Here is a 26968-nt window from a genome sequence, read left to right as displayed (position 1 = left end):
GGCGGAGAGTGTGACAGGCGGAGGGAGTGACAGGCGGAGAGTGTGACAGGCGGAGGGAGTGACAGGCGGAGGGAGTGACAGGCGGAGAGTGTGACAGGCGGAGGGAGTTACAGGCGGAGGGAGTGACAGGCGGAGGGTGTGACAGGCGGAGAGAGTGACAGGCGGAGGGAGTGACAGGCGGAGGGAGTGACAGGCGGAGAGTGTGACAGGCGGAGGGAGTGACAGACGGAGAGTGTGACAGGCGGAGGAAGTGACAGGCGGAGAGTGTGACAGGCGGAGGGAGTGACAGGCGGAGAGTGTGACAGGCGGAGGGAGTGACAGGCGGAGGGAGTGACAGGCGGAGGGAGTGACAGACGGAGTGTGACAGGCGGAGGGAGTGACAGACGGAGAGTGTGACAGGCGGAGGGAGTGACAGACGGAGAGTGTGACAGGCGGAGGGAGTGACAGACGGAGAGTGTGACAGGCGGAGGGAGTGACAGGCGGAGGGAGTGACAGGCGGAGAGTGTGACAGGCGGAGGGAGTGACAGGCGGAGAGTGTGACAGGCGGAGGGAGTGACAGGCGGAGGTAGTGACAGGCGGAGGTAGTGACAGGCGGAGGGAGTGACAGGCGGAGAGTGTGACAGGCGGAGAGAGTGACAGGCGGAGGGAGTGACAGGCGGAGGGAGTGACAGGCGGAGAGTGTGACAGGCGGAGAGTGTGACAGGCGGAGGGAGTGACAGGCGGAGGGAGTGACAGGCGGAGAGTGTGACAGGCGGAGGGAGTGACAGGCGGAGAGTGTGACAGGCGGAGAGTGTGACAGGCGGAGGGAGTGACAGGCGGAGGGAGTGACAGGCGGAGAGTGTGACAGGCGGAGAGTGTGACAGGCGGAGAGTGTGACAGGCGGAGAGTGGGACAGGCGGAGGGAGTGACAGGCGGAGGGAGTGACAGGCGGAGAGTGTGACAGGCGGAGGGAGTGACAGGCGGAGAGTGTGACAGGCGGAGGGAGTGACAGGCGGAGGGAGTGACAGGCGGAGAGTGTGACAGGCGGAGGGAGTTACAGGCGGAGGGAGTGACAGGCGGAGGGTGTGACAGGCGGAGAGAGTGACAGGCGGAGAGAGTGACAGGCGGAGGGAGTGACAGGCGGAGGGAGTGACAGGCGGAGGGAGTGACAGGCGGAGAGTGTGACAGGCGGAGGGAGTGACAGACGGAGAGTGTGACAGGCGGAGGAAGTGACAGGCGGAGAGTGTGACAGGCGGAGGGAGTGACAGGCGGAGGGAGTGACAGGCGGAGAGTGTGACAGGCGGAGGGAGTGACAGGCGGAGGGAGTGACAGGCGGAGGGAGTGACAGACGGAGTGTGACAGGCGGAGGGAGTGACAGACGGAGAGTGTGACAGGCGGAGGGAGTGACAGACGGAGAGTGTGACAGGCGGAGGGAGTGACAGACGGAGAGTGTGACAGGCGGAGGGAGTGACAGGCGGAGGGAGTGACAGGCGGAGAGTGTGACAGGCGGAGGGAGTGACAGGCGGAGAGTGTGACAGGCGGAGGGAGTGACAGGCGGAGGGAGTGACAGGCGGAGAGTGTGACAGGCGGAGGGAGTGACAGGCGGAGGGAGTGACAGGCGGAGAGTGTGACAGGCGGAGGGAGTGACAGGCGGAGGGAGTGACAGGCGGAGGGAGTGACAGACGGAGGGAGTGACAGACGGAGAGTGTGACAGACGGAGGGAGTGACAGGCGGAGGGAGTGACAGGCGGAGAGTGTGACAGGCGGAGGGAGTGACAGGCGGAGGGAGTGACAGGCGGAGGGAGTGACAGGCGGAGAGTGTGACAGGCGGAGGGTGTGACAGGCGGAGGGAGTGACAGGCGGAGGGAGTGACAGGCGGAGGGAGTGACAGACGGAGGGAGTGACAGACGGAGAGTGTGACAGGCGGAGGGAGTGACAGGCGGAGGGAGTGACAGGCGGAGGGAGTGACAGGCGGAGGGAGTGACAGGCGGAGGGAGTGACAGGCGGAGAGTGTGACAGGCGGAGGGAGTGAAAAGGCGGAGGGAGTGACAGGCGGAGAGTGTGACAGGCGGAGGGAGTGACAGGCGGAGGGAGTGAAAAGGCGGAGGGAGTGACAGGCGGAGAGTGTGACAGGCGGAGGGAGTGACAGGCGGAGAGTTACAGGCGGAGGGAGTGACAGGCGGAGAGTGTGACAGGCGGAGGGAGTGACAGGCGGAGAGTTACAGGCGGAGGGAGTGACAGGCGGAGAGAGTTACAGGCGGAGAGAGTTACAGGCGGAGGGAGTGACAGGCGACATATATTTATATGCACACACACACACACACACACACACACACTAACACAGCATGCTCTTTTCACAGGTACCGTAGAGATGCGCGCTCCTTCGAGGAGGACGAGGACATGTGGCTGAACGAGGAGGAGGAAGAGGAGGACGTGTCCGACACCGGCTTCGACAAGAGCAAGAGCGACTACGGCAAGTTCATGGAGAGCGAGAAAGGTATTCCTGCTTTCAGAATCAGTGATTTCCAGGCCTGGATATGCATGGAAAACACAAACATTACGTGTGTTCCCTCTGGTTTCAGCTAAAGAGAGTCAGGATAAAGAGAACCAGCCGAAGCGCTCGACCTCAGGCAGCTTTAAGTTCACCTTCGCTCATTCAGCGGCGGCTAACGCTAGCAACGGCTCCAAGCCTCCGCCCTCCTCTTCCTCCAGCGGCTCTAGGCCTGCAGCACCTCCTGCTGGACACACGCCACGGGTGCGTACACACACGCTTGCTCGCTCACTCTCACACACACACACACACACGCTTGCTCGCACACTCACACACACACACTCTTCAAAATAACTAACAATTGCATGTATAACCCTTTTAATTCAGGTCAAAATATCTTACATTGGGTGTCTTTGCCCTTTTGTGGAAATAAAATAATAATATAAGATGATATTTCATGACTCTAGATGGTCTTATAGCTCTATATGGAGTAAATGAGCTGTTCCTCTGGGTCCTAAAGTCAGTTCCTTTCAGTGTGCATTCAGATACACATGCAGACATTATTAAATGATTTTTAGTTTGAATTTTGAGCATTTTTAAGTTTTTCTGAATTTTGAGCATTTTTAAGTTTTTCTATGTGTACTGAAGCATTCCTCGCATTCCATTCATTCCTAAGGGGTCAAACTGACTCGAGAGGGAAGGATTTGTTACTTTGTAAAATTGTAACCACAAAACTCCTCGAATCCATCATTTTTGTATTGTGTGTATTCGTGGGTCAAGTGCGACAGAAGTCCTCGGGTCTTGGACCCCTCTGATGAACACTCAATTTTTAAAAAATGAGTTTTGGGTCTAAATAAAATAAGGAGAAAAAAGGGCAAAAAAATAGTATAATTTTAGGGCTTTGTGTCATTTTGACCCGCGAGGGAAAGATGTGTTTTATTATGTGTGTGTAAAACAAGCAGAAACACTGAGCAAGTACTTCATTTTTTCGCAGTGCAAATCTTAAGCTTTAGGGGGACCAAAGTTTGTTTGTTTTTGTAGCCATTTTTAATATTAATTATTGTGTGATGATCTGTCCATGTGTGTGTGCTAATCCTGCGTGTGTTCCTCAGACTGGACTGGTGGATTATCCAGATGATGATGAAGAAGAGGAAGAGGAGGAGGAGGAGGAGCAGGCTCCACGCAAGCGGCCCCGTCTGGGCTCATAAAGCTGTGTGTGTGTGTGTGTGTCGGGCTGAACCGGAGGAGCGCAGCAGCCAATCACAGCAGCAGGGGCTGATGGGAGGCTAGCAGGACTAGCCGCGCTAATGAACGCTGGATTGGCTGAACTCTGACCTCTGGGACTGAAGAGCTGCTCTACGGTGGCGACTCTTTTTTAACGAGTTCTTCTGGACGTTTGTGTTTTTTAATGATTGACAGGAGCTCTTGCCAGTGTCGGGCGAGGCCGTTATTAACCTTTATAATCGGACGTCTGTGATTCAGGCTAGATTTGCGATGTTGGTTTTGAAGAGATGAAACTGCAGTGAGTGTTTGCTGTCTGATCTCAGATCAGCTCTGTCCACACAACACTCGCGTCACACTCTAGATTACTAGCTCTTCTTGTTTTTCCCCTCATTTTTGTACAATTTCCTAACTAGCACCATCTCCGTTAAAGAGCATTTGTATAAATTTGATATTTTTTACAATTTTCAGATTAAATTTGGTCCTGCAATTAAACAAGGTTGTCCATTATTTTGTGTTGTTTGAATGAGCCTTTAGTTGAATAGATATAATAACAAAGACATTTGGTTTAACCTAGGCTGGGTACTCATCCAGAAAGCATGTTCTGTTCAGTGTGAATAATTAAACATCTGCCCTGTTGTTGTGGTCATGTGACCACGTGAGGTTGCTGTTGAAGCCGGGTTTAATATGCTTCCTGTTTCGAATGCGCATGCGTCGCGTCTGAGCGCGTTGTTGTCTTTGGAGCTCCATCGATTGATTTATAATTCTTGATTTCTCTTTAAACTCACTTACAACGAACATTTTCTACATTTCCTCACCTCATAGTTATAACGCGGATTGTTGAGTAGACGCGTCTCAAGCCTAGTGATCCAACGCTGGATACTCTTATAGGTTACGTCCGTGGATCACGGCTGAACGCGTCTTCTCCGCACTCATTTACAAACAAACATTTTTTCGCCTATCGTGCGTCTACTCTACACCCGTACCACTGAAAAGACGGATTATATCCAAGACTTAAGCCATAAATTAGTATTAATATTGATAGCACCACTGGTAGCGTCGTTGCTAACTTACTGTCCATCTGTTAAAATGGCGAATATATCAAATGTAAGTAGTCTACCTTTTGGTGCAGGTGAGGACACATTTGAGCTGCACGCGGTGCAGTCTGAGCTGGAAGCTGTTGAGAAACAGATCCACGACCTTTTAGTAAGAAAAGCCGAGCTGATAGACCGGCGTTTGGCTCTTGAAACATCACGTGCCGAGGCACACAAATCAGAGACTAACGTTACTAACCCGATGACTCCGACCTCGTCTACTCCGTGCGTTCCTCAACATCGGTCCCGAACGTCGAGGTCGCGATCAGCCATGGTCTCGTTCACTCCGGCTCCAACATGCCATCACGAAGCCTGGATTTTTCCGCAGCGGAAGTCGCGAGTCAGGTCTAGACCAAGAAAACTCTCTCCGACCCTCCCGGTTTTCGAGATATCCACACAAAACCGCTTCTCCCCTCTTCGCGAAACAGAACGCGATGCTGTGATCATCGGCGATTCCATCGTTCGACACGTACACGCTACGTTAAATAAAAGTAAGGTGCATAGTCACTGCTTTCCTGGTGCTCGTGTTTCTGAAATCGCTGCTCACGTTCCCGAGATTCTGAACGAGCGCGTCGGAACTGTTGTCCTGCACGCGGGAGTGAACGACATCAGACTGCGCCAGACGGAGGTTCTGAAGAAAGACTTCAGGAATCTGATCGATACGGTACGCAGCACATCGCCTGATATAACGATCATTGTGTCTGGACCGCTTCCCACGTACCGACTAGGTCATGAAAAGTTTAGTAGATTATTTGCGCTAAATGAATGGTTAACGTCATGGTGCACTGAGCAGAAACTGCTCTTTGTAAATAATTGGAATCTGTTTTGGGAGCGTCCTAGGCTTTACCGTGCTGATGGCTTACACCCAAGCAGATTCGGATCGGATCTTCTGTCAGATAACATCTCCAAAATGTTAAATACCTTTTGACTAGTAACCAAAAGTCCAAATCATAGTCTCTGCTGCACCAATTTAACTGATATAAATAGTGTAGAACATTGCATAGAAACTGTGTCTATTCCTCGTTTAGTGAGATCAAATAATAAATCTACTGCAGGATCTAGAAAAAATCTAATTGTTATTAAACCAGAAAATGTTGCTATTGGTAATCAAAAACAATTTCTAAAGCTAGGTCTTCTAAACATTAGATCACTCACACCTAAGGCAGTTATTGTAAATGAAATAGTCACAGATAATAGCTTCGATGTACTTTGCCTTACTGAAACCTGGCTTAAACCAAATGATTATTTCGGTCTAAATGAGTCTACTCCATCAGGATACTCCTATAAGCACGAGCCCCGTCTGATTGGTCGTGGCGGCGGTGTTGCAACAATCTATAGAGATTTTCTCAATGTTACTCAGAAAACGGGTTATAAGTTTATTTCATTTGAAGTACTTGTACTAAATGTTACGCTCTTAGATGTTCGAAAAACATCCCTATTATCTCTAGCCTTGGCTACCGTATATAGACCGCCTGGGCCTTACGCTGATTTCCTAAAAGAGTTTGCAGATTTTCTCTCAGACCTATTAGTTAACTTCGATAAAGCATTAATTGTTGGAGACTTTAATATCCATGTAGATAATCAAAATGATGCGCTAGGGGCTGCGTTTATAGACTTATTAAACTCCTTTGGGGTCAAGCAAAACATTACCGGACCGACTCATCGATTTAATCATACACTCGATTTAATTATATCACATGGAACCGATCCAACCGATATAGATATCATTCCACAAAGTGACGATGTCACTGACCATTACATGGTAACTTGCATTTTACGTACTCCTGTAATATATCATGCTGCGCCGCGTTATCGATTAGGCAGAACAATCCTTCCATCCACCATAGATAATTTTTCAAACAGCTTATCTGATCTGTCTCAGCTGCTCAGTGAACCCAAACAAACAGATGAACTTGAGGAATTAACTAGCACTATGAGCACCGTTCTCTCTGGATCATTGGATATTGTTGCGCCCATTAGATTAAAAAAGGTCAGAGAGAAAAGTAAAGCACCATGGTACAACAATACTACGCATGTTCTAAAGAGAGAAACCCGTAATTTAGAGCGTAAATGGAAACAAACTAATTTAGAGGTCTTTAGAATCGCATGGAAAGACAGTATGTCACGTTATAAAAAGGCCCTAAAAGCGGCCAGGGCTGAGCATCTCCGCAAACTAATAGAAAACAACCATAACAATCCTAAGTTCTTATTTAACACCGTGGCGAGACTAACAAATAAACAGATGTCTCCTGAACAAAATATTCCATTACAGTTTAGTAGTAATGATTTCATGAAGTTCTTCACTGAGAAAATAGAAAACATCAGAACCACAATTGTAAACGTTCAATCCTCAATCGCGCCTTATAATTCAGCCTCAATTATCACCCCGCAAGAACAATTACAGTGCTTTACAACTATAGAACAAAAAGAGTTAAATAAACTTTTTACTTCATCTAAAACAACAACATGTTTACTCCCAGACAGCAAACTGACTACGAAACGCATCCGCCGCGGAGGTACAGTGAACTCCGGAACGGATCCAGAAAGCGGATCCGAAACTGCGTCCACTTGCACACCGCGCCGGATCCGCCGCGGTGGCGGCTCGCGGATCCGGTCTGACACCGCTGCGGTCCCTTTGCGTATCCGTACATAAATGGGTACATCCGCCCCGGCTTCGCTTTGGATCCGCGAATGAGCCGCATATCCGCTCCGGGTCCGTTTTGGACCCAGTCATATGCCCGGCCCGGGTCCGTTTTGGACCCGTTCATAAAATTCCGTCTACAATGCCACTTTTTCCCCACACTTGATTATCTGGCCAAAACTATAGCTACAGATATATTTAAAATCTAATGGTGGACGAACATTAGATAGACTGGACTGCTCTATAAAAGCTTGAATAGTTATTAATGTATGTGCCTTTGAATAAAACATGAATCATTAAACATTAATAATTTTTAGCCAACTAACAATAACAAAATAGGTTATTACAGACTATAAATGTATTTACTAATTTTTTAAATAGTTTTATTCATGTATACATTGAATAGACATTACAGAAAAAAATGAAATCAACCATGAATTGTACCAAGAACATCATTTTATTTAGTGAAAAACATTACACTAAAATGATAAAGTATTTTTTTTCACTACTGTTGGGTCAAGGTTTGCTGACAGGGGCTCCGGCTCCTTGAGCTTCCCCTATCTGATGCCAGGTTGAACCACCGGATTACATGTTTTGTAATGTCGTCATCGGTGGCGGCACAGGAGACATGGCTCTTTCTCACAGCACCTGTAATACATAAGCAGATTTTCATTACATGTCATGAAATCACATTGAAGCTACCAGGTTGTTGTTTTTTAGAGGATAGACATAATTCCTTTTTTAACTTAAAATAATGTCAAGTCGTAACAGGGTGAAAGGCACTTCAGCCTCCGCTTTGCGGTCCTTTATCTGCTATAACCACGCTATGTAAGATTGCCAGATCGGGTCGCGTTTCTGTAGTTCTAATGAGACATAAGAAAACTACAGACTTTAATAGACTCCCTAAAGAATTTGGCACAAACACAAACAGAAGTTCAACTAAAATGACTAAGTGATTATAATTTTAACCATTATACAGCGTGACAAAAAAAAAAAAGTTTTCCTTGAATAAAACTTGAATGCCCATAAGTTTAGTTGACTAAAAAAAGAACTAAACAAAAACAGGATAAGGTTGACTAAATATGATAAAAGTTAAATAGTAAATTTGACACAGGACTAAGCATGCATAAAAATAAAAAAGCTGACAAAATATACTCTATTTGAGTCTTGTATCTAATGAGGTATTGCTCACCAGAGCAGGCAATACTGTCTGATCCACATCTTCCCCCCCGCCAGGTAGGTCTGTAGACCCTGCTTGCAGAAGGGGTTTGCTCTTCTGCTGGTCTCTGTGAACAGTGAGGTGGAGAAATGGGTGGAGGTGGAGCAGCTGTGCCGCTACTTAGGATAAAAGGTGGTGGTGCAAAAACAGGAGCTGATGGTTGTGTTAAAAGTTTGCCTCTTTTTATGAGCATCTTCCTCCTCACTCTCATCAGAGTCTCCCAAGAAATGACTATAAATTAGGGTGGAAAAAAACAAGCAGTTAACATCTTATTAATTACTCTTATTAATAATTATAATAAATGTAAAGCCTTCCTGTAGTTCAAACAGTAGAGTGTTGGCGCTTGCAATGCTAAGGTCATGGGTTCAATTCCCAGGGGAAGCAAGAACTGATAAGAATGTAAATGTGTACCTTAAAATGCAATGTAAGTTGCTTTGGATAAAAACGTCTGCCAAATGCATAAATGTAAATGTAATTACATAAACATTTTCACTGGCCTAAGAACTTAAATTGTAAATCAATGTAATTGGTTGAGAATGGTTTCTCTGAGAAACCATTTATCTATATTTCAGCTGGCTTTACGTGTGGTGGTTGTCGGGTTCATCATATCCTAAACACTAAATTATGTTTTTGAGAAAATATAGAGGCCAAAAAGTTAATGTAAAATATAAAGGATAATATACGTATACTAACATCGGCTTTGGCCTTCTTTTTGGCCGAATCTCCTCCTCTTCCTCTTCAGACTGTAGATCTGATGTGTTGCAATTTAGAGCTTTCTTCAAGAGTTGTTGTGCCACAAAGTAGTCATCTATAAAATAAATAGCCTACATGTTAAACTTCAGTAGACCTTCAAATTAATAGAGTAGAACTATAGACAACAGAACAATATGAGAATGTAATTAAAAGGATTTTCTTCCCATATAACATATTGGCAAAATACTTTGATATTTGCTTACAAAAGCCATTTAGATTATTTAAAAAGAAAATAGCATACCACATGACTCTGGCATCATATTTTTTCCAGTCAGGTCCAGGTTCCTTAGAATTTTTCACTGCCCCGTTCACTCTCTCATCATTTTTGTAGTTTGGCCAATAGGTAACTCCATCACTGTACCAATTTTGTGGCACCAAACATCCTTAAACGAGAAGGAAGTAACAAACAGCACCAGATAAATTTAACTTCCTGTTTCAAGAACAGGTCAGTATGTCTACCTTGGGTTATTTCACCAAGTGTATGGTGTAATTGCATATGGGTCACTTTTAAATTAAAAAAGCTGGTCCAAAAATATAAAAGAAATTCAGATATGGTCAACAAATCAGAATTGGGCATCAAGACCTGCAGTATAAATGTGGCCTTACTGAACTCAATTGAATCAACAATGAACTGTCAACTTACAGTGAAGTTGCTGAAGAACTTACTGTCTTAAGGTGGAGCTGGAGACAGGTACAGTTTTTCTATTCATTTTATCTAAAAGAAACGTAACAGAAACACAAAATACACATTTCAACTAGTGAGTTGTGGAAAATAACCAAAATTTTGAGTGTTTTCAAAAATAATTATACAGCAGGGCTCGACAATAAGGACTGCCTGATGGCCCGGGGCCAGCGTGAAAGACACTTGGGCCAGTTGCAGGAACTTTCACCTGCCCCATTGGGCCAGTGCTGCATCTTCAAGTTGATAATTTGCAATTTTTTAAGCCTTGACAATTGAAATGCTGTAGTGTGGACCAGTGTCAGTATTTGACAACATATCTGGCTAAATCAAGTTAGAACAGTATTAAATCTTACTTTACTCTGATGTCAGGAAAAGATGAAACTCCAAAATAAGACTGGTGGCACTTGAACAAACTGTGAACTGTAAGCTGCAACAGAACACACACACACACACACACACACACACACACACACACACACACACACACAATCTTAATATGATATGAAATAATTATCTGAAACAACATTACATGGGGAGGTGGTGGAGAATATATTTGTCATGATGTAAACAAAAATGGACTCAAACTAACCAAACCAGTACAGTATTAAATGCTGTAGTGTGGACCAGTGTCAGTATTTGACAACAAATCCAGTTGGAACAGTATTAAATCTTACTTACTCTGATGTCAGGAAAAGATGAAACTCCAAAATAAGACTGGTGGCACTTGAACAAACTGTAAGCTGCAACAGAACACACACACACACACACACACACACACACACACAGTATCATATAATATTAATTATTTTTTTGAAACAACATTACATGGGGAGGTGGAACTGTCAAAATGTAAACAAAAATGGACATGTTATACCAGAAATTCAGTGAAAAACGTAAGTTGGGTAACGTTAGGCCTAACATGATAATATTGCCTGACATTTTAACGTTACTGGAGGGGAGAAAATACGCGATCAGGGTGTGATAAAAATCCGGACAGCTAACGTTAATTAAATCACCTAACCTCCCAGACAGAAAGAATATACCATCCAAATAGCTTTTTACTCAAAGTTATTAATTATCAAATACATTTTTACTCAAATCTACGCTAATGACAATTTGCTAACTTCGTTTGCCACAATCATTTCAGAAATAAAATCATCGGTATGTTGAACGGTATGAACGGTAATGTTTTACAGCTAAGTAACTGTACAAATAAAGCATATTTGAACCATTCTTACCGTGTTCCGTGCTTGTCGACCTGCCGGTTAGCTTTTCCACAGAGCGGAGAATGATTCTGTGACGATGGCGACAGTTGAAATTAGGCGCGTTTGGTCAGCGGGTCCGCCCAGCGTCTGTAGCGAGTCCGCGAGGTGACAGTGCGTTAGGGGGCGGGGCACATGTTAAGGCGCGTCCGAAGTGCGGATCCGTATGTGATCCGTTCTGGGTCCGCCGATTAAAACCGCAGGCTGGGCCGATCCTGGAGGCGGGGCTGATCCTGTTAGCGCAGCGAAAACGAATCTGACAGTCAGGCGGATCTGGCGGCTTGAGGGCGGGTCCGCCACGGACTCCTTTGCTGTGTGGGCTAGATCCTATACCAACTAAACTATTGAAAGAAGTGTTACCTGTAGTGGAAGAGCCTCTCCTCAATATTATTAACTCGTCTTTATCTTTAGGTTATGTTCCAAAAACATTTAAACTGGCAGTTATAAAACCTCTCATTAAGAAACCACAATTAGATCCGAATAATCTAGTAAATTATAGACCCATTTCAAATCTACCTTTTATGTCTAAAATACTAGAAAAAGTTGTGTCCGCTCAACTGGGCTCTTTCTTACAAGAAAATGACGTCTATGAAAAGTTTCAGTCTGGGTTCAGGCCGCATCATAGCACTGAAACTGCGCTCGTTAAAATCACAAATGATTTACTTTTAGCTTCTGACCAAGGCTGTATCTCAATATTAGTTTTACTTGATCTTAGTGCTGCGTTCGATACTATAGATCATACAATACTCTTAGATCGACTACAAAATTATACTGGTGTTCAAGGACAAGCATTAAGCTGGTTTAGATCGTATTTATCTGACCGCTACCATTTTGTTTATTTAAATGGAGAAAAATCTATCATAACTCCAGTGAACTATGGAGTGCCGCAGGGATCTGTGTTAGGCCCTCTATTATTCTCAATATATATGCTGCCACTTGGAAATATTATAAGGAAACATGGAATTAGTTTCCATTGTTATGCTGATGACACTCAAATCTATATTTCATCACGGCCAGATGAAAACGCTAAATTATCCAAATTGACAGAGTGTGTTAAAGATATAAAAGATTGGATGACGCATAATTTTCTTTTATTAAATCCAGACAAGACAGAGGTAATACTTATCGGTTCAAAAAAACACCCACAAAACCTCTCACAATACAACTTTAACATAGTAGGATGTCCTGTTACTTCATCCTCTACAGTAAAAGACCTGGGTGTTATATTAGACTGCAACCTGTCTTTTGAAAATCATATTTCATATGTTACAAGAACAGCCTTTTTCCACCTTAGAAACATTGCTAAGCTACGTAATATGCTATCAGTTTCTGATGCAGAAAAGTTAGTTCATGCATTCATGACCTCGAGACTAGATTACTGTAATGCGCTATTAGCCGGTTGTCCTGCATCCTCAATAAACAAGCTACAGTTAGTCCAAAATGCCGCCGCTAGAGTTCTAACTAGATCAAGAAAATATGATCATATAACACCAATTTTATCATCCCTACATTGGTTACCTATAAAGTCCCGTATTAATTACAAGGTATTGCTACTGACTTATAAAGCCCTAAACGGCTTAGCTCCAGTCTATTTAACGGATCTTCTATCGCCCTATAATCCATCGCGCTCTTTAAGGTCACTAAATTCGAGGCTTTTGGTCATACCTAGGATATCTAGGTCCACCAAAGGAGGGAGAGCATTTTCACATTTAGCTCCAAAACTCTGGAATAGTCTTCCTGATACTGTTCGTTGCTCAGACTCGCTCTCCCAGTTTAAAACTAGATTAAAGACGCATCTCTTCAGCCAGGCATTCATATAATACTTTTAATCCTACAGTTAAATCCGACCTCTAGTTCATAAACGCCAGAGGAGAACTGGCCCCCGACTGAGCCCGGGTTCTCCCAAGGTTTTTTTTTCTCCATTAGGTCACCTGATGGAGTTTTTCGGTTCCTTGCCACTGTTGCCTTTGGCTTGCTCAGTTGGGGATATTTGGGGATATTTAATTGAATTAATCAATCAACGATACTATTGATCAGCATTACCAAACGTAGACGTTCCACTAGAAACAAACATTGATGTATTGTTCTAATTTATTACTGTGAAGCTGCTTTGATACAACCTGTGTTGTGAAAAGCGCTATATAAATAAACTTGACTTGACTTGACTAATAGTGTTATAGAGTAATATTTAGAGTGTATTTAGAGAAGTGAGATGTTTGTAACTTACAGTGACAGGCAGTGACATCACGTTTTTTGCTAAATAAGTAGCTTGAAAGTGAACTATTTGTGGTCAGTTTTATGGGGCATGTTTTGACGAGTTGTATCCTCTCAGTGATCATTAACTGAGCTAGGTTATCTCTGTACATCTGCACACGCATACACCAGTCACACGGCATGTTAAAGGTCCTCCCTCAACTGAAGGCATTAAACTGCCCCATTATGTGATTTTAAAGGTTCCTAATGTTGTTTTGGGTTCTCCTACAGCAGGTTTACATGCATCCAAGGTATAAAAACACACAAAAAACACTAATTTCCTCCTCATCTCCATTGCAGCATCAGCTCTTTTCTCTCAGTGTCTGAAACGGTTCGTTCGAAGATTCAGTCTATCTAAGCCCCGCCTCTCTGAGAGCTGCTCTGCTCTGATTGGTCAGAAAGGAAACACTCATCATATCTGAATCTCAGCTCTTGATTCACAGTAGGCACACTTCCATTACAGATTTGCGCACCGCGTCATTGTGTCAGGTGACTGTAAATGAGCAAAAACTGTTTCCATTGCAGTTTTGCTAAATATTTCTTTATCGAGTTGCCTGAAAAACCTCCTCATGCGAGTGTAAAAACGTTTTTGTGAAAATTGCGTGTTTCAATTAATCATATTTTCAATGCGCAATTTCAATTTGCGCAATTTGAAGGGTAATGGAAATGCGGCTAGTGATACGGGCAGTAACGATGGTGTGGGTTTTACCGTATCAATCTCATCAGTGGATTTGCTTTGTCAGCAGAAACAGCGTCTTCTCCACACGAACAACACGAACCAAACTCTTCAGTCTAGTGTTTGAGAGACGCTGCTCAGCCAATCAAGACCAGAGACAGTTTTGCTATATGCGAAACTGTCTTATTAAATTAGACAAAAAAGAATGATCGATTGCAATGTCTAGTAATCATGTAAACGCATGATTGCTGAAATATTATACTGGTAATGGCGTTTTAGCTTTCCTTTCCATCAGATTCATCTCAAATATTTGTAGGTGTCTGTTCGTTCTTTCCAATCCCAGGCCGAGGTATGGAATAATTCTCAACCCTGATGACTGATGGGTGTGTGTGCACTGATCAACAGATTCTTCCTCGTACAGATTTCACACGAGTGTTGCTAACACGCATCGCTGTCCGTCACTCTTTCTCACCCAGTTGTAAGCAAGATGTGTGATACTGGGAAATCTGTTGACCTGCAGGGAAACGCAACCCGCCTGCAGTGAAAATCTTGTGCAAATTGGTGTGTTTACCATTTTTTTTACACAAGATCCTGTGCAGGAAAGAACTTGATTTCTGCTCGATGACAACAAGAAGAATAACCCATAATAATGGAGGGCTTTTTGTTTGGAATGATAATAAACACATTTACGACACAGATTGGCTTGCTTTTACATGTATGCCCAATCGATGACGGCTGTGGGTTTTCTCTGTCACTCGAGTGAACCAGCGTGATCCTGCAGTGCCAGCTTAAGGACTGCATTTCCCCGAGTGCTGCTCCCTGCAGAGCCAGATCATCTCCTCCTCTCCCTACATGTAATGGGTGGAGCTTGACCTCATCTAGCTCCACCTCTCTAGATGTAATGGGTGGGGCTTGACCTCGTCCAGCTCCTCCTCTCTCTACATGTAATGGGTGGGGCTTGACCTCATCCAGCTCATCCTCTCTCTACATGTAATGGGTGGAGCTTGACCTCATCTAGCTCCACCTCTCTAGATGTAATGGGTGGGGCTTGACCTCGTCCAGCTCCTCCTCTCTCTACATGTAATGGGTGGGGCTTGACCTCGTCCAGCTCCTCCTCTCTCTACATGTAATGGGTGGGGCTTTACCTAGTCCAGCTCCTCCTCTCTCTACATATAATGGGTGGGGCTTGACCTCGTCCAGCTCCTCCTCTCTCTACATGTAATGGGTGGGGCTTGACCTCGTCCAGCTCCTCCTCTCTCTACATGTAATGGGTGGGGCTTTATCTAGTCCAGCTCCTCCTCTCTCTACATATAATGGGTGGGGCTTGACCTCGTCCAGCTCCTCCTCTCTCTACATGTAATGGGTGGGGCTTTATCTAGTCCAGCTCCTCCTCTCTCTACATATAATGGGTGGGGCTTGACCTCGTCCAGCTCCTCCTCTCTCTACATGTAATGGGTGGGGCTTGACCTAGTCTAGAGGTAATTCATTTTAATTGCAGTAATTGCTATAATTCCGATAATAAAATTGCAGTTTTAGTATTGCAGGATCAGGCTGTTGCTGGAGTGGCGAATAAGAGCGGCTCACACACACACTGATGTCCTGCACACACACATCACCGCATCAGCAGGACCTGCACCTGGAGAGCGACAGGTGGCCGATTGCCCTGAACCATCTGTCCGTCCGTAAACACACTCTCAGTGTGCTGAGGATCACACTCTACACACGCCTGCGACGCCACAGAAACGACTGTCTGACGCTGTTTACATGAGAATCAGTTACGAAATCATGAAAATGAGAAACATCTGTTAAATGTGACACATGAGCAGAAGTTTATGCAGAAATGATGAGGCCCATGATCTTCCATAGTTATAACCTATTCAAACCAATTAAGTTAAGATTTTATATTATTATTTATAAATACCCAAGATCATTTGATTGTATGTTATTGTCACCACAACAATTCATGTCAAATTACACTGTACTTGGATACTGTCAATGTGGCTCTGGACGTTTAACGTCCCTACACCCCTAATACATTACATATGTTTTTTGTGTTCCCGTTTACTCAAATACCAGAAGAAAAACTCAACAATATAGTGTTTTCACAACTTTCAAAATGAGAAAAGAGAGAGAGATTAATAACAGTCAGAAGAGAGAAGGATATCAATTTACATCACTCATTTAAATGAGCATTTACTCGTTTTTGTATAATTTGATTCAAAGCCAAAGGTATTAAAGCGATAGTGTTATAAATGTACATACATACATATACATATATATATATATATATATATATATATATATATATATATATATATATATATATATATATATATATAACTTTGCAGGATTTACGATGCGAAGCGATGGCCGTTAAAACGCGTCATCACAGTCTGTTAAAGGCTAAACTCTTAACTTTTTGTAAGTCATAAATTCTACTTAATAATTTCTGTAATAATTGCAACTTTTACGACATCATTTTGACTTTAGAATCTATGATTTGCAGAAGCATTTTTCCTTATGTGGCGGGATGGACTTCCACGTGACTCGCAATAGGTTAGTAAATAAAAACGTAACAGTTATTTGCTTGAAGCCACGAGATGTCACTAATGATTCATTTGACAATTAAGAGCTTCATATAATTTCTGTCCACATATTGTCAATTCATCTATTTTGTTTTATCATATTATTGGCTCCTGTGAGTCGAGCGCGCGCCGCTTCCTTATCTCCGTGTCGGTTTATAACGGTTCATCATTTCACAATCGTGCCGTGTGTGTGTGTGTGTGTGTGTGTGTCAAACTCAGTCAATGTTTCCAGACTTCCTCCCTCCGGATGTCGCCTAGTAAGGGAGCATCAGGCGCACAGGGGCGTGTTCGCAATGTCATACTCCTATGCAGTGTGTATCACAGCGACTGTACCCGTTATGCGCATACAGGACCTCTGAATGAAATAAAATGCGGTATTTATGTCTGAGATGAGAACTGGACAGGTAATTTCGCATACTCCTGTTCATCCCTTCCAGTCGCTGTTTATTAGTGCCGCCTGTAGTGTAGTGCGCTTCGGGCGTGTCACTCGCATTCATTATATATTTTATTATTCTTTCTTTATATTGACTTTACAGTAGAGGAATACAGAGTCAAACTAAACCCACCCATCTGGTGACCCCCGGTGTGTGTGGCGGAAGTGTGCAGTAAATCAGTGCCCTCGGTAGTGTGTTTGCTGTAGTACAGGCGGCGCTTTGTTTCAGTCACACACACACGCGCTCGACGCGCCCCGCACACTTCCCGCTGGAAGCTCGACACGTCACGGCGAATCTAACGGAAAACAACGGCCTTTCTCTCGGGATGAAGGGAGAGTTCGCGCCGCTGGTCTGACGGAGGACACGCGCGGGATTTCCTCTCAGAGAGCCGGGGCTCGGGCTCGGGGTTCGGTCTCGGAACTGCAGGATTCTCCCGCACTCCTGCTGCGGGATCTGGAGGAATAATACGCGATGGATGTCGACAGAATGAGCGCGTTGTAAACACACTCCTTCACAGAACTCTCCCGCTTTATTCACACTCGACGGACACGATGGAGGAGGTTTTCACGGCTTTGTTGGAGGATTTTCTGCAGTCTCCTCTGGTGTGCTGGGTGAGCGCGCGCTTCATCAGATCGTGTGTGTGTGTGTGTGTGTGTGCTGCGCGTTCATGTGTGTGTGTGTTTGCAGGTGAAGACTGTCTCTCGGCTCCCCTCGGATGGCTCTCATCTGTCGGAGTTTATGACTTTAGTGGACGGGGTTTATCTGAACGACATCATGATTCAGATGTGAGTACAAACAGATGCGCGTTACCGTGAGTGAAGATCTGGAAACACTTCATAATCCGCATTTACCATCAGCTGATCAACCTTACATTAGTCTAATACAGTGCTACTACACACACACATATACACACATACACACACATATAGGATGAAATCAGGCTAGTTATACATGTGACTTATACAGTATCATCATCACGACTGTGATTGGGCCGTTGATGATCACATGACTGATGTTTGTGATTATGGGTGTCATATTGTTTTTATACAGCAGTTCAATAAGTCAGTAACACAAACAGTGCAGCCAATCAGATTTGAGGATCACAACTATCTGTTTAGTCACCGGCTGCTTCTGATTGGTCGATCCAGCTAAACTGACCTGTCCATATTCCACCAGATATCAGATCTTCATTAGTGTGATTAATACAGGGATGTTTTAATGAACATGTTTGTAAGATGTAGCAAGTGTTCCCGTTTAGTGACCCTTCAGTGTGCGTGTTCACTGGATCACACCAGCCGTTACTGTACATGAACATCAGTGTATCCGCAGTGTGGCGTGTGTGTGTGTGTGTGTGTGTGTTCACTGGCTGTCATCTGTGATGATTGTGTATTCACTGACGTATTCATGTGTGTGTGATGTGTTCAGCTGCTACACACACACACACACACACACAAGTGCATGATTGTTCCGCTCACTGACGCCTGTGTGAGCAGCAGTGTGTGTGTTGTGTGAGACTAGCAGTGTGTGTGTGTGTGTGAGTGTGTGTGTGAGCACAGTTAGTTCATTGCCCACTCTGGTCTTGAAAGTGTCTGTTTTCTGAATGCAGTGATGCTGGGAAATGCAGCTTTAATGATGCGGTGTAATAATCACAGCGGTGTGTGTGTGTGTGTGTGTGTGTGTGCTGGTCTGGAGGAGTATGATAGTGATGCGTCACTCAGAATTCATCAGTAAAATGATGATGATTATGATAACAGTTGCCACAGATTACAGCATTATATTTACTTCACTACATTGCAGTGTGTGTTTGCAGTGTGTGTTTGCAGTGTTGGGTGCATGAACGCAACAGCCAATCAGAGGAGCTTGTGAGTCCTCTCATCATCATAACAGCGCACACGTAGATCATAGGGATGGGCACGGGTACTCAAGTACTCGTACGGTTCTTACTAACAATCTAGATCATTTCCGTCCCATCTCAAATCTTCCATTTATTTCAAGGACTCTTGAGAACGCAGTGGCAGCACAGGGTCATGCGCTCCTGAGCAATAATAACGTGAGTGTGTTCAGTCAGGGTTTGGCTTTACATTTACATTTATTCATTTAGCTGACGCTTTTATCCAAAGCGACTTACAATTGCTATACATGTCAGAGGTCGCACGCCTCTGGAGCAACTAGGGGTTAAGTGTCTTGCTCAGGGACACATTGGTGTCTCACAGTGGATTCGAACCCGGGTCTCTCACACCAAAGGCATGTGTCTTATCCACTGCGCCATCACCACCCTTTGGCTCTGAGCGTAGCACGAGTAACTGGTGATCTTTTAATGGCTGCTGATGGCGGGTTCTTATCTGTTCTGGTTTTACTTGACTTGAGTGCAGCGTTCGACACGATATTCTCTTGAACCGTTTATCTGATATTGGTATCACTGGTATAACTTATACCTGGATCACTTCATACCTTTCAAACCGTACACAGTTTGTACAATTAAAAAATGTCTCTGTTAGCTGTGGTGTCCCCCAAGGCTCTGTCCTAGGTCCCCTATTGTTCCTAATCTGCCTTCTCCCACTCGGCAATATCTTTTCCAAATTCTGTATTAAATTCCGCTGTTACGCTGATGATACACAGCTTGTATCTACAAACCCTGATTCCCTTCTCCCTCCGCCTGTCTTACCAGCTGCCTTCACGAAATACAGGTCTGGTTTTCTGCCAACTTCCTCAAACTCAATGTCAGTAGGACTGAAGTACTCCTCATTGGCACTGATTCTACTCTCTCTAGGTCCTGCTGTTTTTCTTTATCCATTAACGGTTCTTCCGTTTCTCCTTCCCGCCAGGTTAGGAACTTTAGGAACAACCCCCTTTCATTTGAAGCTCACATTAATAACATAACCAGCAGGGGCCTTTTGCATAAACCTCTAAGACTAATCTTACAAGTTAGACATCAATTTATTTTCTTTAAGACGGTTCATAGCTTTTTTAAATCAGCTACATAAAAAAACGTAGATAAGCCTACTTTGATACCGAAAACTAAGACTGACTGCCCCTCACTAACTGCTAGTAGGTCATACTAGAGCTTAAGACACTGTCTTAACATTATGGCTATATTTATGCAACCGGCCGCAGGTCTTGTTATTTTCATCTCCGCAATATTGCTCGCCTCCATCCATTTCTCACTCCGATCACTCACTCCTGATTACTGTAATTCTCTTTTGTCTGGTTTACCGCACAAATCTCTGCATAAACTCCAGCTGATTCAGAATTCTGCAGCTCGTATCATAACCTGGACTCCATCTATTCAACATATTACCTCATCACTCCAACATTTAAATTGGCTTCCTATCAAATCCCGGATCTCTCAGATCTCCTACAGCCCTACACCCCTTCTGGAACTCTCCTCGCCTCTTCATTGTTCATCGCTCCACCTCTCAGATCTCCTACGGCCCTACACCCCTCCACCTCTCAGATCTCCTACAGCCCTACACCCCTCCACCTCTCAGATCTCCTACAGCCCTACACCCCTTCTGATACTCTCCTCGCCTCTTCGTTGCTCATCGCTCCACCTCTCAGATCTCCTACAGCCCTACACCCCTTCTGGAACTCTCCTCGCCTCTTCATTGTTCATCGCTCCACCTCTCAGATCTCCTACGGCCCTACACCCCTCCACCTCTCAGATCTCCTACAGCCCTACACCCCTCCACCTCTCAGATCTCCTACAGCCCTACACCCCTCCACCTCTCAGATCTCCTACAGCCCTACACCCCTCCACCTCTCAGATCTCCTACAGCCCTACACCCCTCCACCTCTCAGATCTCCTACAGCCCTACACCCCTCCACCTCTCAGATCTCCTACGGCCCTACACCCCTCCACCTCTCAGATCTCCTACAGCCCTACACCCCTCCACCTCTCAGATCTCCTACAGCCCTACACCCCTTCTGATACTCTCCTCGCCTCTTCGTTGCTCATCGCTCCACCTCTCAGATCTCCTACAGCCCTACACCCCTTCTGATACACTCCTCGCCTCTTCGTTGCTCATCGCTCCACCTCTCAGATCTCCTACAGCCCTACATCCTTCCACCTCTCAGATCTCCTACAGCCCTACACCCCTTCTGGAACTCTCCTCACCTCTTCGTTGCTCATCGCTGCACCTCTCAGATCTCCTATAGCCCTACACCCCTTCTGGAACTATCCTCACCTCTTCATTGCTCACCCCTCCACCTCTCAGATCTCCTACAGCCCTACACCCCTTCTGGAACTCTCCTCACCTCTTTGTTGCTCATCGCTCCACCTCTCAGATCTCCTATAGCCCTACACCCCTTCTGGAACTCTCCTCACCTCTTCGTTGCTCATCGCTCCACCTCTCAGATCTCCTACAGCCCTACACCCCTTCTGGAACTCTCCTCACCTCTTCGTTGCTCATCGCTCCACCTCTCAGATCTCCTACAGCCCTACACCCCTTCTAGAACTCTCCTCACCTCTTTGTTGCTCATCGCTCCACCTCTCAGATCTCCTACAGCCCTACACCCCTTCTGGAACTCTCCTCACCTCTTCGTTGCTCATCGCTCCACCTCTCAGATCTCCTACAGCCCTACACCCCTTCTGGAACTCTCCTCACCTCTTCGTTGCTCATCGCTCCACCTCTCAGATCTCCTACAGCCCTACACCCCTTCTGGAACTCTCCTCACCTCTTCGTTGCTCATCGCTCCACCTCTCAGATCTCCTACAGCCCTACACCCCTTCTGGAACTCTCCTCACCTCTTCGTTGCTCATCGCTCCACCTCTCAGATCTCCTACAGCCCTACACCCCTTCTGGAACTCTCCTCACCTCTTCGTTGCTCATCGCTCCACCTCTCAGATCTCCTACAGGCCTACACCCCTTCTGGAACACTCCTCACCTCTTCGTTGCTCATCGCTCCACCTCTCAGATCTCCTACAGCCCTACACCCCTTCTGGAACTCTCCTCACCTCTTCGTTGCTCATCGCTCCACCTCTCAGATCTCCTACAGCCCTACACCCCTTCTGGAACTCTCCTCACCTCTTTGTTGCTCATCGCTCCACCTCTCAGATCTCCTACAGCCCTACACCCCTTCTGGAACTCTCCTCACCTCTTCGTTGCTCATCGCTCCACCTCTCAGATCTCCTACAGGCCTACACCCCTTCTGGAACTCTCCTCACCTCTTCGTTGCTCATCGCTCCACCTCTCAGATCTCCTACAGGCCTACACCCCTTCTAGAACTCTCCTCACCTCTTCGTTGCTCATCGCTCCACCTCTCAAATCTCCTACAGCCCTACACCCCTTCTGGAACTCTCCTCACCTCTTCGTTGCTCATCGCTCCACCTCTCAGATCTCCTACAGCCCTACACCCCTTCACCTCTCAGATCTCCTACAGCCCTACACCCCTCCACCTCTCAGATCTCCTACAGCCCTACACCCCTCCACCTCTCAGATCTCCTACAGCCCTACACCCCTCCACCTCTCAGATCTCCTACAGCCCTACACCCCTCCACCTCTCAGATCTCCTACAGCCCTACACCCCTCCACCTCTCAGATCTCCTACAGCCCTACACCCCTCCACCTCTCAGATCTCCTACAGCCCTACACCCCTCCACCTCTCAGATCTCCTACAGCCCTACACCCCTTCACCTCTCAGATCTCCTACAGCCCTACACCCCTTCACCTCTCAGATCTCCTACAGCCCTACACCCCTTCACCTCAGATCTCCTACAGCCCTACACCCCTCCACCTCTCAGATCTCCTACAGCCCTACACCCCTCCACCTCTCAGATCTCCTACAGCCCTACACCCCTTCACCTCTCAGATCTCCTACAGCCCTACACCCCTCCACCTCTCAGATCTCCTACAGCCCTACACCCCTTCACCTCTCAGATCTCCTACAGCCCTACACCCCTCCACCTCTCAGATCTCCTACAGCCCTACACCCCTCCACCTCTCAGATCTCCTACAGCCCTACACCCCTCCACCTCTCAGATCTCCTACAGCCCTACACCCCTCCACCTCTCAGATCTCCTACAGCCCTACACCCCTTCTGGAACTCTCCTCACCTCTTCGTTGCTCATCGCTCCACCTCTCAGATCTCCTACAGGCCTACACCCCTTCTAGAACTCTCCTCACCTCTTCGTTGCTCATCGCTCCACCTCTCAGATCTCCTACAGGCCTACACCCCTTCTAGAACTCTCCTCACCTCTTCGTTGCTCATCGCTCCACCTCTCAGATCTCCTACAGCCCTACACCCCTTCTGGAACTATCCTCACCTCTTCATTGCTCACCCCTCCACCTCTCAGATCTCCTACAGCCCTACACCCCTTCTGGAACTCTCCTCACCTCTTCGTTGCTCATCGCTCCACCTCTCAGATCTCCTACAGGCCTACACCCCTTCTAGAACTCTCCTCACCTCTTCGTTGCTCATCGCTCCACCTCTCAAATCTCCTACAGCCCTACACCCCTTCTGGAACTCTCCTCACCTCTTCGTTGCTCATCGCTCCACCTCTCAGATCTCCTACAGCCCTACACCCCTTCACCTCTCAGATCTCCTACAGCCCTACAGCCCTACACCCCTCCACCTCTCAGATCTCCTACAGCCCTACACCCCTCCACCTCTCAGATCTCCTACAGCCCTACACCCCTCCACCTCTCAGATCTCCTACAGCCCTACACCCCTCCACCTCTCAGATCTCCTACAGCCCTACACCCCTCCACCTCTCAGATCTCCTACAGCCCTACAGCCCTACACCCCTCCACCTCTCAGATCTCCTACAGCCCTACACCCCTCCACCTCTCAGATCTCCTACAGCCCTCCACCCCTCCACCTCTCAGATCTCCTACAGCCCTACACCCCTCCACCTCTCAGATCTCCTACAGCCCTACACCCCTCCACCTCTCAGATCTCCTACAGCCCTACACCCCTCCACCTCTCAGATCTCCTACAGCCCTACACCCCTTCTGGAATTCTCCTCACCTCTTCGTTGCTCATCGCTCCACCGTGGGCCATAGAGCCTTTAGCCGTGCTTCTCCTCACCTTTGGAATTCTCTCCCAGTCAACATCCGTAAATCAGACTCGTTAGCTCACATTAAAGTTAAACTTAAAACTCATCTATTCAGAAGCACTTATCCTCCATGATTACTTTGTGCACTTTGTGCCATGAGTACTTTTAACAGTATTGCAGCATTAGGGGCGGTTCCTGGGGTCTGATTGGTTATTGCGGCATTTGGGACCGGTTCCTGAGGTCTGATTGGTTATTGCGGCATTTGGGGCGGTTCCTGAGGTCTGATTGGTTATTGCGCCATTTGGGCCGGTTCCTGAGGTCTGATTGGTTAATGCAGCATTTAGCGCACACTGCAGTGATGCCTGGAATCACTTTGATCATGAAATGCAGTTAGTGCCAATATATCATATGCATAGCATTATAATGAGAACACGATTGTGATTGAATGTTGTAAATTCTCTGAGCTTTCGTTTTTTAGCGCGTTCACGTGTTACGCATCAGACTAGCACGGTCAAGTTCATGTGTGCATTCGCATCTTTTGGTGCAGATGTAAGTTGTAAGATTACTTTTATGTTGTCTATATCTGATTAATCTCAAATAAGAAGCGTTTGGTTGAGTTTAACAACCAGCTATAAAAACGCAGCAGTTTACGGACCGTTCATTCACTCTTCAGTTTCAGCTCAAATGGAATGTCCGACATTATTGACGATGATCAGGTTATTTCTCAGGGCTCGCAAAATCGCTAGCCCGACGTCCCAGGGCTATTATGTTTTCCAGTCGGGCTACCAAAATGCATAACCGGCCTGCCCGACGGGCTATCTGAAATAGTGTTCGCTTCAGTCTTGTTATAATCAGATTCAGCGCGTTCTTCATCTTCAATCCGCAGCTGCGCCGAGCAGAGCGCACGTCAGAGACAGAGGACAGGGTGTGTGTGTGTGTGTGTTCATCTGAGTCTCATTGGTCTGTCACTGCTTGTCAATGTCAGAATATTTGAGATGACCAATCAAATCAAAGTAGGCGGGCTTTATATACACAGAAGCTGCTGAGCGCGAATTTGAGCAGAGCGACTCGCTTCAGTTTACGGTCGAGTGTGAGATAAGATGTACGTAGCTAAACTAAACATTTCACATTTGACAGTTTTTTTAGGTCATAAATGTGAAACGAATGACAAAAATAATCAGGCAAACGATTTTGTTTGAAACAAATATACTTTTGTCGAATTTCGCCATTTTTAACTGAAAATAGGCCTATGTAACGTGAATCATGTAAGTTAATGTAATAATTAGTTTACGGTCACTGTGAGGGGACAAGAAACATTAACAAAGCCGTTTTCATCATGTTAGGCATAAAATTAATAATGAATGTGTACATGTTGAGAATTAATATAATACAATTTTTAGCCTTCAGCAAATTAAAAAAGTTCAGCTTTAGGAGGGGAAGAGACAGGGCAAGATGAGGAGACTGAGAGAAAAAGAAAGAGTGATGGATAAGAAGTGAGAGCAGGTATTGACAAATAATCTACTGCCCGCTGACATGGTTTTAAAGCTATTGGTTCTATTGTTATCCAATTTTTTTGGCCTTCAAAACATCTTAAAATGCACATATGTAGATCAGAGAAATCAAAATTTCCCCGAACCCCCCTGACTAGCCTACCTCACATTCGGGACCTCAGTGATGATAAAACCCTGCCATCTGCATGTTAATGAAACCAGTTAATAGTGAGCATTAGACCCTAAACTAAAGTGTTACCCTCAATGGGGGCTGAGCCACAGACACACACTGATTCATGTTCACACTGGTCACACACACTTCAGTTCAGTTAGAACCAGATGCATATTTGTATTGATGATTCTAATTTGATTATTTTATATCCAATTGTTGATATTTGTGTTTTGAAAAAGTTTTTGATTCATTTTTTGACTCCTAACCAATATTCTACATTAAAAATGGTCTTTTTATCTGGGCTTGTAAAATTCATTTCGGGCTACCAAAATCTGAAGAGTGCCTGCCCGAAGGGCTACTAGCCATTTAGAAATTTTACAATCACAGCGGTCACACACTCTCTCTGTGTGTGTGTGTGTGTGTGTGTGTGTGTGTGCGCTGCTCTTCACACACCAGAGATGTGTGTGTTTCTGTGGACCGTCTGATGATCTACTCTAGATCTTCACATCTTCTCCCTTTATTCAGATATTATTATAAATGTATAACGTGTACCCAATGTATATAATGTATTTAGTAGTCACATTGTGTAGTTGTGTTTGGAGTCGATGGTTTTATTTATTTATAATAACGCAGTGAAACATGACAAACATGTCACACATCTCTTTCATCCAGGCTGTCAAACAAAGAAATGATGAACACATGCAAATCCAAGAGGGAACTGAATATTAATAACCGATTATGTTGTAGTCAGTGTTTGCTCCCTCCTGACAGCTTCTTGTTTTTCTATGCATTATTTTTGCATAGTAAAATTAAACCTGTAGCTGTAGTTTGCCTTTCTTGCCAGATAATGTTGTCAGATAAATAGCTTTAGTGTTTTGATTTTCCTCCTTGTTAGAAGTAATATTTTCCTCATATTCTGATGGTGTAATTGATCTTGTAGGGTCATTGAAACATGAATAATGAACATCACAATAACCGGATCTGATGATGAGTGATTAGAGCTGCAGGATTATGAAACTAATC

The 26968-nt window shown here is 45.5% G+C and overlaps 2 protein-coding genes and 1 long non-coding RNA gene across 6 annotated transcripts in view; 2 read left to right on the top strand and 1 right to left on the bottom strand.

Annotated features, from left to right (window-relative positions):
• Positions 1–4199, top strand: part of ppp4r3b (protein phosphatase 4, regulatory subunit 3B) — a 36310-nt gene extending 32111 nt beyond the window's left edge. Inside the window, exons 15-17 of the mRNA XM_081351021.1 lie at positions 2339–2475; positions 2561–2733; positions 3582–4199. Coding sequence (XP_081207147.1) covers positions 2339–2475; positions 2561–2733; positions 3582–3677 — 406 coding nt within the window. The 3' untranslated portion in view covers positions 3678–4199. The remainder of the gene's footprint in view (positions 1–2338; positions 2476–2560; positions 2734–3581) is intronic.
• A 5043-nt stretch (positions 4200–9242) lies between these two features.
• LOC308681783 lies at positions 9243–11417 on the bottom strand. Its single transcript, XR_014029060.1, has 6 exons — positions 11318–11417; positions 10758–10819; positions 10433–10506; positions 10064–10112; positions 9639–9780; positions 9243–9452 (listed from the first exon to the last, which is right to left on the bottom strand). It is a non-coding gene; the product is annotated as an uncharacterized lncRNA (long non-coding RNA).
• Positions 11418–17457: 6040 nt separating this feature from the next.
• Positions 17458–26968, top strand: part of ccdc88ab (coiled-coil domain containing 88Ab) — a 100643-nt gene continuing 91132 nt past the window's right edge. For 2 of the 4 annotated variants that reach the window (XM_081350633.1, XM_081350632.1), the window contains exons 1-2: positions 17709–17900; positions 17977–18074. In XM_081350633.1, coding sequence (XP_081206759.1) covers positions 17841–17900; positions 17977–18074 — 158 coding nt within the window. In that variant the 5' untranslated portion in view covers positions 17709–17840. Of the gene's footprint in view, positions 17901–17976; positions 18075–26968 lie in introns of all 4 variants that reach the window. The other 2 variants (XM_081350634.1, XM_081350635.1) reach the window with 2 other exon arrangements.

Source organism: Scardinius erythrophthalmus, assembly GCF_964197995.2.
Source record: "Scardinius erythrophthalmus genome assembly, chromosome: 21".
Lineage (NCBI taxonomy): Eukaryota > Metazoa > Chordata > Actinopteri > Cypriniformes > Leuciscidae > Scardinius > Scardinius erythrophthalmus.
The sequence above is the reverse complement of the archived record's forward strand: the minus strand, read 5'-3'. Positions and strand labels throughout refer to the sequence as shown.